General features: G+C 32.7%; 1 protein-coding gene across 2 annotated transcripts in view; it reads right to left on the bottom strand.

Moving 5' to 3' along the window:
* The window catches only part of CDH9 (cadherin 9), a 259,796-nt gene that overhangs the window by 160,755 nt on the left and 83,800 nt on the right, over positions 1-15,241 (bottom strand). The window contains exon 2 of one of the 2 annotated variants that reach the window (XM_001374806.4): positions 2,408-2,740. In XM_001374806.4, the coding sequence (XP_001374843.1) occupies positions 2,408-2,635 (228 nt within the window). In that variant the 5' untranslated portion in view covers positions 2,636-2,740. The remainder of the gene's footprint in view (positions 1-2,407; positions 2,741-15,241) is intronic. The other variant, XM_056824262.1, reaches the window with a different exon arrangement.

Genomic DNA, 15,241 nt, shown 5'->3' with positions numbered 1-15,241 from the left:
TAATGAAAACTTGTGAATGATAAAAATGTTGCAAGCCTGTGGAAATAAAAATATATTAATTACCTAGACAGTAATAGGGAAGTTTGGGAGCAAGTAATCTTTAGGAAAAAAAGTTCAACCTAAATTCTAGATATATTGAAATTAAAATGTCTACAGTTTAAGATGTGTGAAATTTCACTATATATTCAAGTTTGGAGGTCAATAGAGAAATTAGGAATGGATAAATATATTTGGGAATCATTAGGTTGAGAATTATGGCTGAACTCATATGATCTGATGAGATCACCAAGAGAAGTAGTACAGATTGGAGGGAATAATAAGAATCCAGGACAAGGCTCTCTGTCAATACTTGTTTTTTCAGCAAAATATGAGGAAAAGTTCTCAGTTTAGTGGGTTGGGGAGAAGGAGATCCATTGGGAATTTGAGAAGGGAAGAAAAAGTATGAAATAGCCACTGTGGAGAAAATAAAAGTTAGTGGATAAAAGAGTTGTAAAAGAAATAATATCCAGCAGCAGTGAGGACCCAATTGATGTTGTATTATATTGATGTGTAGAAGTTAAGGGAATAAATAGTGAAAATGATCCAAGGCTGGAGCTTGGCAGAGTACAATTGGCAATATAATAACTATTGGGTCAATATTTTATCTTCTCTAAAATAAATCAAAATAACACTAATAAATATTTCCTTTGGAGTATTTGAAAAAGGAGACTGTTAATTTGATGGTGGGGGCACTTCTCCAATGGGACTCACTCACTTTGCCCAAGGGAGTCTCTCTCCATTTCTGTCCATTAGACATGATTATATCAATGTGATTTCCTGGAGCACAGATCTGACCATGTATTCTTTCTACTCAAGAAAATACAATGGCTTCCTATTGACTAGAAGAAACAAAAATCTTCTGAAGTTAAGTCCTACACAACTGGATCCCCAAATATAAATGTATATCACTCTCTCCATGGTCTATAATATAGGAAAATTGATTTTCCCTTTCTCAGACATGACACTCCATCTTCTCTCTCTGGGCTATTACACTGTCTATTTCCTGTTACCTGAAATATCTGCCTTCCTTAGAACCACATCATAGAGGCACAATCTTTATTTAACAATATTTCAGGCACAATATGCCACATGAAATCTCCACAGTTGCTGGTGTCCTTCAAATTGAATTTGTGTCTTAACTTTATATAGAATTACAAGTGAATGATGAGATGATGATGATGATGATGATGATGATGATGAAGGAGACAGAGTTAAATGTGACTTTCAAGATTTCAGGAAATGATTGAGGTTGTTATGGTGCCATTACTAGTAAATCAGAAGTGGGGCAGCTGGGGGGGCTCAGTGGTTTGAGAACTAGGACTAGAAATGGGAGATCCTAGGTTCAAATCTAGCCTCAGACACTTCCTAGTTTTGTGACCAAGGGTAAGTCACTTAATCCCAATTGCCTAGCCTTACTGCTCTTCTGCCTTGGAATCAATAAATAGTATTGATTCCAAGGTAGAAGGTAAGGGTTTTAGGGGAAAAAAAGAAGAAAATCAGAAGGAAGCAGTGATAGGCTCATACACAATCCATTCATGCATTTTTAAACTTAGTTTGGTATTTAGGCTTTTCTTTTCATCAAATCCTGAGAAATTGATGGACTATAAATAAGAAAAAAAGAAATAAATGTAACTATTCAGAATAAGAAAAAAGAAAGGCTAGATTGATCCAATAAATGAACATATAAAAGATAATTAGGGTGTTTTTTTAAACTGAAGGTAAAGGCTAAAGAAAATATTCCACTTAATTCTGAGATCATAAACATTGTCTAAAGAGACAAAAGTCCTTTGCAAAAACTCCACGTTGAGGAGAAAAATACTGATACAGCTGTTTTCTTTTCTTAATTGACCTGGAAGCCACTGTTGCTGCTTCTACAATAATATAATATTACAATGTTTGCTTATACTAGATTCATCCCATCAACTACTGAGAGATAAAGTTGTTTAGAATAGTTGTGCTAAAGTGTCAAAATAACCTATTTTTTGCTTTGCCATTACTGCAGAGATGAGTATCCAAGCAGGAAGGCCTTTGACATGAAGTATTCCTTGTCCACATCAAAGAGAAATGTATGTCAGTAGGGTCCAAATTAATGATATTGCTACTCTGTGGGGGAGTGGTCTTGTTCCTATGATATATTTCTTTTGCATTTGATACATTACTGCAAATATTATTTGAAAGATTTGTTTTCTTGTGGTGCCTATACATCTGAATTAAAATGATAAGAATATTTTATATTAACCCAAGGATATCATCAAATATTGCTTTTTTAAATACTGCCCTAGGATGAACACAATCTGAAAACATTAAGCAGAGACAGAACTAATCTCTGATTCAATTTCTTCATTTGTGATCTTTAAAAAATGCTTACCTTGCCCACATACTGAGTGTCTGTACCAGTATATTCCTCAAGCAAAAAAAACTGATTCCACATCCAACCACGCTTGGTGCGATGTAGCATTTTCCCATTATCTTCTGAGAGACTGAGTATTTTTCCTTTTTGTAAATATCTACTCATTTTTTCTTGTAGTTGTGTAGATTCAACCACTTGAAACATATATGTCCAAAGAAATAATGACAGACAGGAACAAGTCCTCATTATGCACAGTATTGACAGGGTATCAATTTCAGTATTTCTTTTTGTTTTCTCTCTTTCTATCTCTCTGACACACAGAGTGACAAATGTCTTCTGCTTTCAAAAGACCTGAAAAATGGGCAAAATAGGATATATTACTTAATTGTTAAATAATTTAATTCAATACAACTATTGTTATTATTTTATTTACTTATTTAAATGTATTTAAATGAAATAGCAATAACTGTTTCCATATTTTATTTTGCATAGTTTTTGAAAAGTAATGTCACATCTGTGACTAAGCACAATAATTATTAAATTTCATAAAATATGTGGTTAAAATGACATTCAATAATTGTGTAAGTAAATCACTTATTAAGATATGAATATGGCTTATAGTGAAAATACTAAACTTGGGGAGGAGGGAGTACTTCATATTCTGTTTGTATCTGAAAAAGTTTTGTCTAGAAAATGTTTTCCAAAGAGAATATCTATGGATTGTATGAACAAACATAATGAAGACATGCATCAAAGTGAATTCTTTATTTTCTTTGTCTATTTTGAGTTAATAAATCAAGAAAGTCCTACTTAATGCTTTTTTAGCCATCAAGTAAGATAATTCACAAGTCACTTATTTAGAGAGCTCCACCCTTTTAATTCAATCAGCCAGAAACTTGTGAATCCTTCCATAAGAGTTTATATCATTAGAGGATGAGAGCTGCAACCCATAGGCACTGTTCCCCTGGGCAGTGATAGATAATTTGGAATCAGTGATTGGCCCCTGTGAAGAGGGGAAGGGACAGGAAGTGACTTGGAAAAAGTACTATAAAAAGTCTGGAACTTCCTGTCCTAGACAGATATCCTTTGAACTTCTTCGGAGGATGACTTCTTGGGCTTTTCTCCTTTGGACTTCTCCTTGGGACATCTAGCTTGGAAAGATTACTGCCTTGGTGGCTCTATGAGGAGACCCTCTCTTCCCTTTGGCACTTTGGTGGGACACTCCCTTTAGGGTGAGTTCTGTGGAGAAACTCTTTCTTTGGTTCTTGCATTGGCTTGCTGGTGAGTGACTTGGACTTCCACATGGAGATTGGAACTTTGTTTGAGGAGCAAGCTCAGTTTCATTGGATCAGCACTTAGGGTGGGCTAGTCAACTCATTACCTCTCCCTCCTTCATTTCATACTTCAACTCTTTCTCTTCTTTGTTACAAATAAAAGCTGCTAAAATTTTTATGGCTTAGGGATAATATTTTGAATTCAGAAATGAAAACATTGAATTTATAAATCTCTTATTTAGTCAAAAACCAATTTAATCCTTTCACAGGAAACATTTTTCCCATGATAATCAATCATTAATCTTTTCTCCAATAGACTCACATCTACTCTTATCTCCCTATGTTCCAATTTTCCTATATAAGTCAATGAAAACTCTAATTATGAGCATGGATATGACCTTGAGAGCAATTATAACCTAACTGATACTCAGACACTTAAAGCAGCATGTGTGTAGATATCATTGATAAAATTCATATCTTCCTTTCTCTCCCCCAAGTTTTCTGAAATTGGCTAACACATTACCACCAATTAGTGGCAGGAAGACCTCTTTACATGATTTCCCTCAAAATTAGCTGTTGAATGAGTAAATTAGTTCACAACTTTCATGCTATCTTTGAATCATTAGTGCTGCTTACTCATATGTCCATTCAGTTGCAAATCTAGCCATTTCTCCCTTCATCTCTGGCATCTGTTTCCTTTTCTATTTTCATCTGTACCAGACATCTCCTATAATTGATTTGCATTCTTTCCTTTCTTTTACCTCATACAATCTGAGATTACTATAAAATCTGCTACTCAAACAACATTCTATAAATAAAATCTTTCCTAACCTGAATGTGCTAGAATCTTTCCTACCAAACTACTTTGTATTTAACCCCTATTCAAATTTGTATTTTTTCTTCATAATTATAGTCTAAATTCATATCCGTAATTCTTTTCTATTCATTTAGAATGCAATCTCCTTATGTGTAGGAATTTTTTCATTCTTTGCTTTCTATCCTCAGTAACTAGCACATAACAAATGCTTGTTGACTGAATAATTGATTGGAGAAGAAGTATAGGGAGAGCAATTATAAAATTATTGAAATACTACAGAATATAAAGAAGTTTCTCAACAATGAAAATGCAACTAAAATGGTTTTTATAAAGTTTTGCCTAATCATATGAATTCCTTTCAAAATAAATTATGGAGATTTCCTCATGATATTTTTGGTAAAATATCATTCATTTCTGATTCCTCTTTTTATAAAAGATATTTTTATATTTTATAATATATTAAAATTGCAATACAGTAGTGATATAAATATTTATAAAAATAAATGTGTATATATTAGGAGTTGGTTAAAAAATTGACTGAGTGAAGAATTGTAACAGTTTGGAAACTATTGACATAGAAGCCTTAAAATCTTTGATAAAAATGAATAAGGGTCACTGAGTTAAAATTCAAGTTCTACAGTTGGAAATTATAGATGCTTGAGAAATTTACTTAATTTTATATTTGTTATATTTAGAATAAGTATTCTAATTTAAATTTTCTTAGTGGTATAAATTTATATTTAATATTGATAATTGACAACAATTCATCATGAAATAGCTCCTCACTCCATCTCCCACAAATACATCACAAATGGTCTTGTTGATTTAGACATATTTCTTCTTTGTATGAATCTTAAATGAGAAAAATGTTTCACTAGATATTTAAAAGAAATTAGGAAGTGTTTTAATTATTTTTATAATATGATTAATGAATTAAAGAATTAAAATCTAAATTTTGCAGAATGTATTGTGATATTGGCAATCTTTACTTAGGTACACAAATTTTGTTTTATATATTATAAAGTTGATTTCTTATTAGCTTGGTTTCATTTTCTTTAAAACTTTAAGAATGAGCTTTTTTGAGAGAAAAAATACCTTTAGAATTACTGTTAGTGAAAATATTTTAATTACTCAGCAAGCTATGGTCAATCTCATGAAGAGACTAATTTTTATTCAATATTGATATCCATAATGTCGATTCTATTCAACCAATAAAAGAAAATTTCACAAAATATTGACATGAACAGTCATCCCAAAGGAATTAAATGACAGAAATAGAAAGAAGACTATAAAGAGAGGAAAAATTTTGCAGATTATTAAAAAATGATAATGAATAAAGGAACTGTTAACCCACAACAAGATAGGGTAAAATAATTTTCCAGCCCAAAACTATTTAGAAATCTAGCACAAAATATCTATTGCTACAGAGGGGAAGTTGATTACAAAACAACATGTCAAGGCATGCCTCACTGTGACAACAGTGTCTGTGACTGGAGATGACTGAATTAGCAACAAAATGCTGTTCTCAGACAAAATAATAAAGAGGATCATACAACTGTTAAAGTGAAGATTATAGGGTTCCCTTTACTGGCACTGGATGGAAGATTCTTGTACTGCCCATATGCGGCTACAGGTCACAAAGCATAATCCCAAACCAGCACCTGTGAACCCGTTTCAAGGTGAAGAAGGATGTTTGTGGTTTCTCATAGAACAAATAGGTTGGGAGGGTATTAAGCACACCTCTACCTTAGAAGAACTGAAAACATAGATCCCCACAGCTAACTCTTGAAGGCAGATACACAAAGAACCAGAACCTTATAATAGTGCTCCCTTTATTATAGTTACAAAGCCTAACTTTACCAAGGCTTTTAAAATTTAAAGTGAAGAAAAATGCTAGAAAATGAGCAAACAATGAAAAAGAAACTCAACATAGAATGTTATTTTGATGACAGGGAGGAACAAAATACAAACTGGAAAGAAGACAACAAAGTCAATACTACTGCATCCAAAGACTCCAAGAAGAACATATGAATTGTTTTAAAGCCCAAAAAATTAATGGAGGAGATCAAAAAAGATTTTAAAAATCAAGTAAGGAAAAAATAGGAAAAAGAATTGAAAGTGATAGAAGAAAATCATAAAAAAAAAAGTCAACAGCTAGGTAGGAAGCACAAGACTACAGAAGAAAATGATCCCTTAAAAACCATAATAGGCAATGAACGAAAAGGGCACAAAACCCCACTGAAGAAACAAATTCCCAAAAAGGCAAAATTGACCAAATGGAAAAATAGGGGCACAAAAATTCAGTTAACAAGAGAACTCTTAAAAAATTGAATTGTCCAATGGAAAAGGATGAACAAAAGCTTACTTAAGAAACTCATGCCTTAAAAATCATGAGAGGACATTAATGACTCCATGAAATGTAAAGAAGCAACAATCAAACAAAGTCAAAGTATAAAAGACTAGAAGAAATTTGTAAATACTAAATTTGAAAAATAATTGACCTAGAAAATAAATTGATGAGAGATATTCTAAAAATGATTGGACTACCTAAAAGTCATGCTCAAAAAGGAAATTTTCAAGGAAAAAAATATATAATGGACATTGTCAGCTTCTCTCATCAATAACTATAGGGGCTTCGGCAGCAATTAAAAAAAGAATAATCTTACCACATTACATGGACACTGACTTCACTGTCTCAGAGCATTAAAGAAAATATAAGAAAGGCATTTAATGGAAATACATGGGAAAAATCTGAGTCAAGAATGGAAAAGGTTGAATTTTTTTTCTAGGTAGAAGTGGGGGAGGGGAGAGATCCAAGATTGTGTCTAAGTCACAGTATAACCTAGAAGTGCTCTGTAAATGCTCTTAAGTTAACCTTGAAATAGTACCCAAAATGACTATATTCAGGGAGACAGGGAGGGAACAGAGTAAAGTGGCTCTCCTGTGGTGGGCATCTTAGAAAGTAGACAGAGAGGCTCCATTTTTGTGGAATGAGGGGAAACTTTAAGTAAAACTTCTCAGAGAGTAATTTATTTCATCTACCCCCACACTTAAGGCACCAAGTTACAAGCCTAGGCACATGCCAAATTTCAGACCCCTGGACCTTGTATAGGCCAGTAGCAGAGCACCCTGCATGCCATAACATGAAGTTCCAGTCCCTAGCACAAACCTGCAATAAGTCAATGAAGTCTATAGCCTTTGCCTGTTCAACCCTGTTGTGAAGCCCCTAGCAACAGGTTAAAATAGCTCACAGAGCTCTGAGTCCTACAAACCTTCTGCTGTTCCTGGAGGAGAATGAATCAGTTGCTTTTAGAGAGCCCAGTCCACAGGTCTTTCTGCTACCTTCTAAGAACTTAAATTTGCAGCTCAGGGTAGCATCAGGAAAAAAATAAGTTTAAGAAAGTACACTCTCTAGCCAGAAAACCGAGCCCACCTTTTAGATATAATTATAAGTAAAAATAATAATAATAATAATAAAGGCTGGAAAATTAGTAGAAAGCAAAAGAAACACCTAAACATTGAAAATGTCTATGGAAACATAGGAGAGCAAGGCACAAGTCTTAATAGGGAACAGTGAGATCAAAGCAGCCACAAACAAAAGTTCATAAAGAATGGGAATTGGTATCAGCTTCTAGTGGAACTTAATAAGGAAAAATCAATCAAATAAGTGAGGTGGAATTAAAAGGAGAAAGGAAATTAAAATGACAAAAAAAAAGAAAATAACAACTTAAAAAGCAAAATTGGTCAAGTTGAAAAAGAAGCTCAAAAAAACAATGAAAAATAGTTCCATGAAAGGTAAAATATACAAAATGGAAAAATGAGGTTCAGAAGGCCATGGGAAAAAGTCATTCTTTAAAAGTTAGAACTGGGCAAGTAGAACCTAATGTCTTCATGAGACATCAAGAAACAATAAAACAAAATCAAAATGAAGAAAAGAGAAGAAAATATGAAATAATCTCTTTGTAAAAAGTATCTGACCAGGAAAATAGATCAAGGAGAGATAATATAAGAATTATTAGACTACTTGTAGGTAATGATAAAAAAGTCTAGATATCATATTATAAGAAATTATTTTAAAAATCACCTTGATATTTTTGAATTAGAAGAATAAAAGAATCCAAAGACCACCACCTGCAATAAATCCCCAATGAGAACTCCTAGCAATCTTATAGTCAAATTTAAGAGCACCCAGGGCATGGATAAAATACTTCAAACAGTCTGAATTCAAGTATCGATGAAACAAAGTCAGGATTACAAAGGATCTGATAGCTACTACACTGAAAGATGAGAAGGCTTGGAATATGATATGCCAAAAGTCAAGAAAAGTTGGTTTACATCTAACAATCAAATCCACATCAAACTGAATATTTTTTTCAGGGATGAAAGGAGTCATTTCATAAAATTGAAGATTTCAAAAATAGTCCTGAAGAAAAGACCAGACTTAAGCAGAAAATTTGGTGTCCAAATACAAAATTCAAGTGAAACATAAAAATGAAAATAAGGAAGAGAAAATTTAAAGGATGTAATAAGGTAAAATTATTTATATTCATACCTGGAAAGATATTTGTAACACTTAAAATTTTTATGATTATCATAATAGTTAGAAGAAGTATACAAAGAAAGATGATGTGGTAGTGAAATGTTTAGCATAACAAAAAATCAAGGGGTGGAAAAAAGATTGCAGTGAGAGGAATGGGAAGAGAGAGGTAAAATGGCATAAAATATCATGTAAAGAGAGATGAATAAAACTGTTATAATGGAGGAGAGGATGAGAGTGGTTATGAGCAGTACTTAAACTTTACTTTCATCAGAATTGGCTCAGAGAAGGATAACAGCCAGATTCAATGGGGTATAGAATCCCATCTTACTTTATAGAGAAGGAGAAGGGGAATAAGAAAAGTGGGGGTAGAGAGATGGAAGAGGAATTTGAGGTGTGATTAAAGAACTCATAGAAAAATGCCATACCTATCAAACTACCAAAAAACATTTTTATAAAATAAGAAAAAAATTGTAACAAAGTTCATCTGGAAAAACAAAAGATCAAAAATATCAAGGGAAATAATAAAAAAAAACCTGTCAATGATTAGACTTAGCAGTACCAAATCTTAAACTGTACATTAAAGCAGTGGTCATCAAAACAGAAAGGTGGATCAATGGAATAGACTAAGGGTAAATGACATTAGGAAGCTAGTGTTTAATAAACCCAAAGACCCCAATTTGGGGGGCAAGAACTCACTATTTGACAAAAACTGCAGGGAAAATTGGAAAACAGTATGGGAAAAATTAGGTTTAGATCAACATCTTACACCCTATTCCAAGATAAATTCAAAATGGGTAAATGACTTAAATATAAAGAGTGAAATCATAGACAAATTCAGTGAACATAGAATAGTATACCTTTCAGATCTCTGGGAAAAGAAGGAATTTAAGACCAAGCAACAGATACAGAACATTGCAAAAATCTAAAATTAATTACTTTGATTACATCAAAGTAAAAAGGTTTTGTACAAACAAAACTAATACAACCAAAATTAGAAAGAACAAAACTCTCTGACAAAAGTTTAATGTCCCAAATATGTAAGGAACTAAGTCAAATTTACAAACCATTCTGTAGTCAACAAATTGTCAAGGGACATGAATAGGCAGTTTTCACATGATTAATTCAAAACTATTAATAAGCAAATGAAAAAGTGTTCTAAATCCCTCCTGATTACTGAAATGCAAATTAAAACAATTCTTAGGTACTGCCTTATACCTAGCAGACTGGCAAATATGGCAGCAAAGGAAAGGGATGAATGTTGGAGGGGATGTGGCAAAATTAGGACACTAATACACTGCTGGTGAGGTTGTGAATTTATCCAACAATTCTATAGGGCTAATTGGAACTATGCGCAAAGGGCTTTAAAATAGTGCCTACCCTTTGACCTAGCCATACCACTGTTGGGTTTGTACCCCAAAGAGATAATTGGGAAAAAATACTTGTACAAAAATATTTATCGCCTCTCTCTTCATGGTGGCAAAAAATTGGAAATTAAGGGGGTATCTGTTGATTGGGGAATGACTGAATAAATTGTGATATCGGATGATTATGGGATATTATTGTACTGAAAGGAATAATGAACTGGAGGAATTCCATGTGAACTGGAAAGACTTCCAGAAATTGAGGAAGGGCAAAAGGAGCATAACCAGTAGAACATTGCACACAGAGACTGATACATTATAGCACAATTGAATGTAATAGACTTTTCTACTAGTAGCAATGTAATGACCCAGGATATTACAGAGGAATTTATGAAAAAGAACACTATCCATATCCAGAAAATAAATCTGTGGAAAAAGAAATGCAGAAGAAAAATATATGACCCATCACATAGTTTGATGGGGATATGATTAGGATTTTGATATTAAAGGAACACTCTACTGCAAATATGAATACTGTGGAAATGGGGTTTGAACAATGATACATGTAGAACCTAGTGGAACTGGTTGTCAGCTCCAGAAGGGGAAAAAAGAGTGAAGGGTGTGAGGGAATCATGAATCATGTAACCATGGGAACATATTCTAAACTAAGAAGTTAAAATAAAATAAAAATAAAAAAAGAAGAAAAATAGGCAGTGAGAAACTAAACTATCAGAAACATTGGCAGATGATAGGATATTATACTTAGAGAATAAACTAAATATTGAGATGAAGTAAATGATATCTTAAGAAAAGTTGTTGGATACAAAATAAACACACATAAAATCATCAACATTTCTATATATCACCAATAAATACAAGCAGCAAGATTTAGAATGAGAAGTTCCAGTTAAAATCACTCTAGACAATATAAAATACATGCAAATCTATTTGCCATGACAAACTTGGAATTATATGAACATAATTAAGAAAACACTTCACACAAGTAAAATATCTCACAACCTATATCAAGATAAGGTCAAAATTGGTATCTGATTTAGATACAAAGGATCATTATAAGTAAATTAGGGGAAAATAGAATACTATACATATCAGATCTACAGAGAAGGGAAGATTTATGACCAAATAAAATATAGAGTTTATTATAAGATGTAAAAAGAATAATTTTGATTGTATTCAATTATAAAGTTTTTGTACAAACAAAACCAATGTAATCAAATTAGGAGCACAATGATAAACTGTGGAAAAAAACATTTAAAAAAATTTTATGATAGTCTCTTTTCTCAAACAAATAAAAAACTTAGTCAATTTTAATATATATATATATTTAAATTTTTTCTGTTTACATGACTCATTTTCTTTCCCTCTCCTCTTCCCTCTCCCCTCTCCCTTCTCAGAGCTAATTATTAATTCCACTGTATTAAACAAATGTTGTCACTTGATAACTATTTCTATAATATTCATTTCTATAATAGAGAAATCTTTTAAAACAAAAACCCGAAAACGTATACCCAAATAAACAAGTGATAAGTCATACATTTTTCTTCTTTGTTTCTCCTCCTACGGTTCTTTATCTTGATGTGGATAGCACTCTTTCTCATAAATCCTTTGGATTATCTTGAATCATGACATTATTACTAGTAGCAAAGTCCATTACATTGGAGCATTCCTCAATGTTTTCCTTTCTGTGTACAATGTTCTCTTGGTTCTGCTCATTTTACTCTGCATCAGTTCATGGAGGTTCTTCCAGTTCATGTAGAAATCCTTCAGTTAATCATTCTTTAGAGAACAATAGTATTCCTTCACCATCATATACCACAATATGTTCAGCCATTTCCCATCCGATGGACACACCCTCATTTTCCAATTTTTTTTTCTGCCACAAAGACAATGGCTATGAATATTTTTGTATAACCTTTTTTATTATTTCTTTGGGGGAAAAACCTACCCATGGTGTTGCTGGATATAAAGGCATGTATTATTTTAGAGCCCTTTGAGCCTAGTTCCAAACTGCCTTCCAGAATGGTTGGATAAATTCATCACTGCACCAGTAAAGCATTAGTATTCCAATTTTGCCACATCCCCTCCATTTTTATTTTCCTTTACTGTCATATTGACCAATCTGCTAGGTGACAAGTGGTACCTGACTTGTTTTGATTTGGCTTTTCCTAATCATGTAGGATTTAGGACACTTTTTCATGTGATTTAAAAAAAAACTATTGTATTCATTTTTAAAATTTTATTTGATTATTTTTTCATGGTTACATGATTCATGTTCTTTACCTTTCTCTTCCCAGGGCTGACAAGCAATTCCACTGGGTTATTCATGTATTATCACTCAATACCTATTATATTCAGTTTTGTAATAATCTTTTAAAAAATAAAAACCTCACAACCAATACCCATATAAACAAGTGAAAATCAAATGTTTTGCTTCTGCATTTCTACTACCACAGTTCTTTCTCTTGATGTAGTTTGTGTTCTTTCTCATAAGCCTCATGGGATTTTCCTGGATCATTTTATTGCTCTCAGTAGCAGTGTCTATTATGATCATCCTACAGTGTTTCAGTCTCTGTGTACAATGTTCTCCTGGTAATGCTTATTTCACTCTGCATCAGTTTGTAGAGGTCTTTCCAGCTTGTTTGGAAATCAAGACATTTATCATTCCTTATATCATAGTAATCTACCACTATCATATATCACAATTTGTTCAACCATTCCCCAGTTGAGGGATACTCCCTCATTTTCCATTTTTTTTGCCACCACAAAGATTGTGGCTGTTTTCAAGTGATTATTGCCTGTTTCAATTTCTTTGCCTGAAAAGTACCTATTCATATCCCTTGACCATTTTTCAATTGGAGAAGGACTTGATTTCTTATACATTTGATTTCAATTTAGTCAAATTTTAAGAATACAAGTCATTCTCCACCTGGAAAAATTGTCAGAGGATATAAAAAAGCAATTTTTAGATGAAGAAATCAAAGATAGTAATAATTATGAGAAAATATTTGAAATCTCTATTGATTAGAAAAACACATATTTAAATCACTTTGAGGTACTAACTCACACCTATCATATTGGCCAATATGATAGTTAACTGATAAATATCGAAGGAGATGCAGCAAAATTGGGATAGTAATCCAATGCTGGTGGAGTTGTGAACTGACCTAACCATTCTGATGTTAATTTGGAGCTATACCTAGAGGACTATAAAACAATGATTTTGATCCAATAATACCACTTCAAAGTCTTTCTCCCAAAGAATTAAAAAAAGAGGGGAAAGGACCAAATTTTACAAAAACTTTTTCTAAGCTACTTTTGTGTTGACAAACAACTGGAAATTGAAGTGTTGTCTATCAGCTGAAGAATTACAGAACAAAATATGGTATATAATGGTGATGAAATATTATGCTGTAAGAAATGATAAACAGTATGATTTCAGAAATAATGGGATAAAACCCCACATGAACTGATGCAGTAAGAAGAAAATATCATCAGTAGAATATTTTATACAGTAACAGTAATATTATGGAATGATCAACTGTGTTAGACTTAGCTTCTCTCAGCAATACAATTATCCAAGATAATTTTGAAGTACTTTTTGACAAAGAATGCTTTCCACCTACAGAGGGGGAAAAAAATCTTGGAGTCAGAATGCAAAGGAGTACATTAAATTTTTCACTTGTTTATTTGAATTTTATTTGGATGTTTCTGTTTTATATGATTATTCACTTATAAAAATAAACATTATAGAAATATGTTTTGCATGATAATATATGCATAACCCATATTGAATTGCTTGCCAGTTCTAGAAAGGGGAAGGGAAGGAAGAAAGGGAGAAAATTTTGATCATGAAATTTTGGAAACCTTTTCTGGAAATTTATTATTATATGTAATTTTTATTTTATTTTATTTTAAATTTGGAAAATTTAATTTAATTAATTAATTTAGAATATTCTCCATGGTTACAAGATTCATGTTCTTTTCCTCCCCTTCCCCCCCAGTCCATCTCATAGCCAATGTGCAGTTCCACTGGATTTTCCATGTGATCCAGACCTATTTCCATATTATAGTTATTTGCACTAGGATGATTGTTTAAACTGTATATGCCCAGTCATACCCCCATCAACCCATGTGATAAAGCAGTTGTCTTTCACAGTTCTTCCTTAAATGTGGATAGTGTTATTTCTCATAAGTCCCTCAAAATTTTCCTGTATCATTGCATTGCTGCTAGTAGAGAAGTCAATTACATTAGATCGTTCCACAGTGTATCAGTCTCTGTGTACAATCTTCTCCTGGTTCTGCTCCTCTCACTCTGCATCAATTCCTGGAGGTCATTCAAATTTACATGGAATGCCTCCACTTTATTATTCCTTTGAGCACAACAGTATTCCATCACCAACAGATACCACAATTTGTTCAGTCATTCTCCAATTGGAGGGCATCCCTTCATTTTCCAATTTTTCCACCACAAAGAGTTCAGTTATGAATATTTTTATATAAATCTTTTTCCTTATGATCTCATTGAAGTATTTAGCCATTAGTGCTATGGTTGGATCAAAGGGCAGGCAGTCATTTAGCATCCTTTGGGAATAGTTCCAAATTGCCCTCCAGAATGGTTGGATCAATTCACAACTCCACCAACAATGTATTAATGTCCGAATTTTGCCACATCCCCTCCAACATTTGTTACTTTCCTTTGCTGTCATTTTATCTAATCTGCTAGGTGTGAGGTGATACCTCAGAGTTGTTCTGATTTGCATTTCTCTGATTATAAGAAATTTAGAACAATTTTTCTTGTGTTTATTGATAGTTTTGATTTATCTGAAAATTGTCTATTCA

Source organism: Monodelphis domestica, chromosome 3 (assembly GCF_027887165.1).
Source record: "Monodelphis domestica isolate mMonDom1 chromosome 3, mMonDom1.pri, whole genome shotgun sequence".
Taxonomy (NCBI): domain Eukaryota; kingdom Metazoa; phylum Chordata; class Mammalia; order Didelphimorphia; family Didelphidae; genus Monodelphis; species Monodelphis domestica.
This window is presented reverse-complemented; position numbering and strand designations above follow the sequence as displayed.